The 4,480-nt window shown below is 40.0% G+C and overlaps 1 protein-coding gene across 1 annotated transcript in view; it reads left to right on the top strand.

Annotated features, from left to right (window-relative positions):
• LOC101632959 (chromosome unknown open reading frame, human C1orf53) overlaps positions 1 to 4,183 on the top strand; it is a 9,044-nt gene extending 4,861 nt beyond the window's left edge. The window contains exons 2-4 of the mRNA XM_004685253.2: positions 10 to 154; positions 2,758 to 2,859; positions 4,082 to 4,183. Of these exons, the coding sequence (XP_004685310.1) occupies positions 10 to 154; positions 2,758 to 2,859; positions 4,082 to 4,153 (319 nt within the window). The 3' untranslated portion in view covers positions 4,154 to 4,183. The remainder of the gene's footprint in view (positions 1 to 9; positions 155 to 2,757; positions 2,860 to 4,081) is intronic.
• Positions 4,184 to 4,480: the final 297 nt, after the last annotated feature.

Below are 4,480 nucleotides of genomic sequence, written 5' to 3'. Positions count from 1 at the left end.
GCACCTCAGCTTAACACGCTGCTCTGCTTCGGAGCGACCCGGCCCTAGGCCCCGCTCTCCCCGCCGGCCCGAGCGCGCGGGTGGGCGCCCGGCCCGGGAAGAGTTAACCCGCGCGGAGCGGAGGATCGCGGATCTGCACGCGGCCGCCTGCGCGGTGAGGCCCCTCCCGTCCGCAACCCAACCTCGCCCTCCGCCCCCCGCGAACCCCAGCCCGGCTCCCTGGGGAGCCGGGGCCCTGCGCCTGCGCGTCCTAGGCCCTTCCTAGATCTGGAGGGCGCCGGCCAAGTGAGAGGTCCGAGGCGCCCGCGGTGCAGCCAGTGCCCTCTAGCATGCACACGTCTCGTCTCATGTCGACCTTTCGCTGGAAAACTGGTCCCCGTTTCCTGTTCCGGGCGAAGGATTTAACGTGTGTCTGTCCTGAGTTTTGAGCTTGACCCTTAGTGTCCTGGTTAAATTCTGTTAGCAGCTAGGCAATGTGTGTGTGTGTGTGTGTGTGTGTGTGTGTGTGTGGTGTGCGTGTTGGGAGGTGGGAGTACTGGAAAGTCACAGGAAAAATAAGTTTGTGTTCATCTACATTATCAACTAGACTTTGCTATTCAGTGATTTCAATAAAACAAAACATTAACATTTTAAAATATATTTTAATTGTTGCTACTATTTTTTCCACCCTTTCTCGCATCCTACATGGGCCCAGTTTCAAAGGAAACTAGCATTAGGTGTTTACCTCCAACCTAGACAATCCTGAGTTACGTTTTAGGGGTTTGACAGTTGCTTGTTAGCACCAGTGTCAATACGTAGCATCTCTCCTTATGGTTCCCAACACCTCAGACCACATGACTTGAACAGTAGCATATTTATGTTTGTATTGTCTTGAGAGAGCAAGGCTCTCTCAGGTTGCCAGATAAATTGCCTTCAGAAGCTATGAGAAGTGAACGTTGTTAGTGATTTGAAAGTAAACTACTTAATAAACTGTGTATGACCAGGGCTTGAAGGGACTATGTTCTCTGAGCTGGCTGGACTCAAGGAGTAAAGCAGAAAACCACAAAACGAACTTAGAAGACGAAGCAAAAGTTTCATTCTTTTTAGGGTTGACACCAGTAAAGATAGACTCAGCCTGGGAAGCAAAGACTTCACACTCCTGAGTGTTAATGCTATAGGTGCAATGGCTGCATAAGTAAACCCAATAACAATATTGTTTTTCTATTTTGACAAACCAAAGCTGCTTGCAAGTTTTCCTTCCATATCTCAAGGCAGGAAGCTCCTTACCTCTCTCTGGTGTCACCGAACATCTCCCTCTGGAGTCAACCTGTCAGTGTCCCTCCTGAGCATCTTTGTTGCCACCATTCCCCCAGGCTCCTTTGTTTGTTTGTGTGTGCAGCTCAGCTTCTCAGTTTCTGGGTTGGGGGGAGGGCAGGCGGGCGGACAGAAGCACAGAAACAATCTGTTAGGCTTCCAGGTTGCCAGATAAATTGCCCTCAGGAGCTATGAGAAATGAAAAGAAAGTTGTTACCAGACTTGACAGTGTTTTCTTTTGTTTGTTTGTTTGTTTTGGTTGCTCTCCCAAAGCTCTAAACAGAGTCTTTTTGTAAATAAAGAATTGAGACTTTGACAATGGGTCATTCCAGTGTTTTGGTCTTGGTTTCATGTAGTCCTCTTCTGTGGTCCCAAAATTCTTGTGAACCCTCCTTAGACCAGAGTTGGGACTTCTTGGCTTTATTTCTGCTGTCCTGACCTAGCTTTGCTGGAATGTCTTAGAGTAGACCCAGACCAGAACTCTGTTGGTCCTTTTGTTCACCCATCCATTGAGGAAAAGAAATTGTTTGTAGCACATACAAACAGGTGTTTTAGAAGACTTTCAAGGCTCTTGTGTATTTTAATGAAACGACTAAGCAAAAGTGATGGAGAGTGACTGTGAGGTAAAAAAAAGATCTGCTTTAAAAACCTAGAGAAAGTTCCTCTACAAAATTCCAGTGCCAACTAGCATCACGCACAAGGCACAAATGCACAGCAGACATTTTATTTTATACTTTGTCTTCACACAAAATGCTTGGGACACTTTTTGTTAAAGTCTGTTTCAGGGTAGGTAGAGACTGTTTTTTTGATATCTAAAGGGGTAGATAGTATTTGCTCAAACTGGTGAAAGCAGTGAGCACTAAAATGCTAAAACAATACTTTCTGCCCCTCCCCCTTAAAAATCAAACTAAAGGAAAATAGTGTAAAAATGTGCAATGGAGTAACACATCAAGAAGGTAAAGAAAAGTGTTCAATAATAGTGAAGGTAATACTTTTCTGGAAAAACCGTTGGTTTTGATTAGCACCTTTTCTGTAAGTTTCAATCATTACCCACATATTTTAAGTACTAAAATTGCAACTGCAACTTCTGAGTGAAAGTTCATTTTCAGCCTCTTAAGCTCTTAAAATCATCTAAATCACCTGTTATTAAACTTGTTACTTAGAAACTGAATGAAAAATACCTGAGAAGTAGCTACATAGTTATTGGGTATAGAGGAGTTCTTGTTTTTCCATCAACTTCTCATTTTTCTCAAACTATATATTTTCTCCCTGTGTCACATAAAGTTGGAGTGTGTCTAATATTGGAATGCATTCAGTCTTTAATTGCAAATGCCACTAAAATTGCTGGGTAGAAGTTTAATATCGGTTAAAGAATTTTTCACAGTATTTTATGAGTAGAAATTATGGTGAGGAGATATGATGAATATTGAGATTAATGAATTGTTTTATTTCATTACTCTTCAGGCTGGCCAGCTCACTTACGTGGACCCAGCTACTGGTTATGTGGTACTCACTCAGCTGGCCCACTTACAGAGAGGCAAATGCTGTGGTTCTGCCTGCAGACATGTGAGTAGCAAATTCTCGCATTACAGCAGTTTTCCGTGCTTCTGTAACTTTGTAAATACCGATTATTTGAAAAACAAGTCAAATAAAAAAGTCAATAGACCTGGAGTGCACGTTTTTCACAAGCTACTTTAGTCAAGGACAATGAAGTCCTTAGGACCAACATAGGACCTTTAAAGTTAATGACATTTTGTAACTTTTCACTGTGAGCATCAGTTTCTTGAAATGCTGTGATTTGAAATTCATGGGAGTTGTTTATTACCAGGAAACTTTTCATGAGGTTTCAAGTAAGTCATGTTCACCAGGCAAGTAAGAGGAAGGCAGGAAAAGAAATCTAGAATGTTGCAAACTAGATCCCAGAAAGCAGTTTTATTCATTACTAGCTTGAAAACATAGAAAGGAGCCCAGTATTGAGAGATAGATTTCCTTTAATGATAATGAATTCCTTCCTTCCTTCTCACCTTCCTTCCTCTCCTCCTCTTCCCTTTTTGCTTTGTCTCTCTCCCACTTTGCTCTCCTTTTTTATCTATAACTATGAAATTAGCCATCTCAAACTTAGTGCTGTGTACTGCTTAAAATGTATAACTCAGTTGATATGTCTTTGTGTTCTTCACTGATTAAAATAAACTAATTTTTTCCTATTTAAAACAAAAATAAATGGGAGTGGGTTCTTCTCATAGCTTTATAGCATGCTTGTAAGCTAAATTGTTATAGAATTAAGATTATAAACAGATTCTAATTAAGATTATGAACAGTGATCTGTTTACAGACTACTTTGTATGTTTTGGGGCAAAAGGTATTGTTTCCTTTAGCTGCTCCACTTTATAATTAAGGAATGGACACTAAGTATATTTATGAACTAACTGTAGCCAGTCTTGGAAAATTCAGCTTGCTGCACTTCTATGCTCCTACCTGTGACATTATGTTTCTAATCAAATGCATAAAAGCTTTACATAAATTGAGGACCTAAGGATTTTCTAAGAGTGGTTTTGACAGTAAAATTCTTAAAGCTGGAAGGATGCATTTAGGAAGTGATTCTTAGACCCTAATTAGGACCATTTGCCAGAGGTTGCCATTATTCTCTTCTCAGCCTGCAGGACCTGACAGATCAAATGATCTCCATAACATTACTAGCAGACTCTTTTTTTAAAATAATGAGAGTGTTGTAGTTTTTCAAGATGATTATTAAATAATTCAATAATTATTTTTTAAATCTCTTCTACAGTGTCCATATGGTCAAGTCAATGTTAAAGATTCATCTAAACGGAAGCATTTTAATTCATATTTCTATGTGTGACAGTAATTTCACCTTTGTTCTCCATCTACTTAAGCCTGTAAAAAATAAATAAATAATTAAAACCTGACTCTCAAATTGTCCTTAGTGTTGTAAGTATTTGAGCACTAACTTAATCTTAAACAGATTTATTTTTAAAATGTCAATAAAGTGAAAAAGCTAGCAACTGTGTGTTTCTGAAGTGGCACATCAATAGTTATCTTTCTTTCCTTTTGCTTCATTATCAGACACATAGTTGAAGAAAGAAAATAATGACTGTTCCATTAAATAAATAGTAGCAATTGGGTCACATTAGTAGCTCTTGATTTTTCCTGTAGTCTCAATTGTCAT

Source organism: Condylura cristata, unplaced genomic scaffold (assembly GCF_000260355.1).
Source record: "Condylura cristata isolate star-nosed mole 26May11 unplaced genomic scaffold, ConCri1.0 scaffold00018, whole genome shotgun sequence".
Classification (NCBI taxonomy): Eukaryota; Metazoa; Chordata; class Mammalia; order Eulipotyphla; family Talpidae; genus Condylura; species Condylura cristata.
This window is presented reverse-complemented; position numbering and strand designations above follow the sequence as displayed.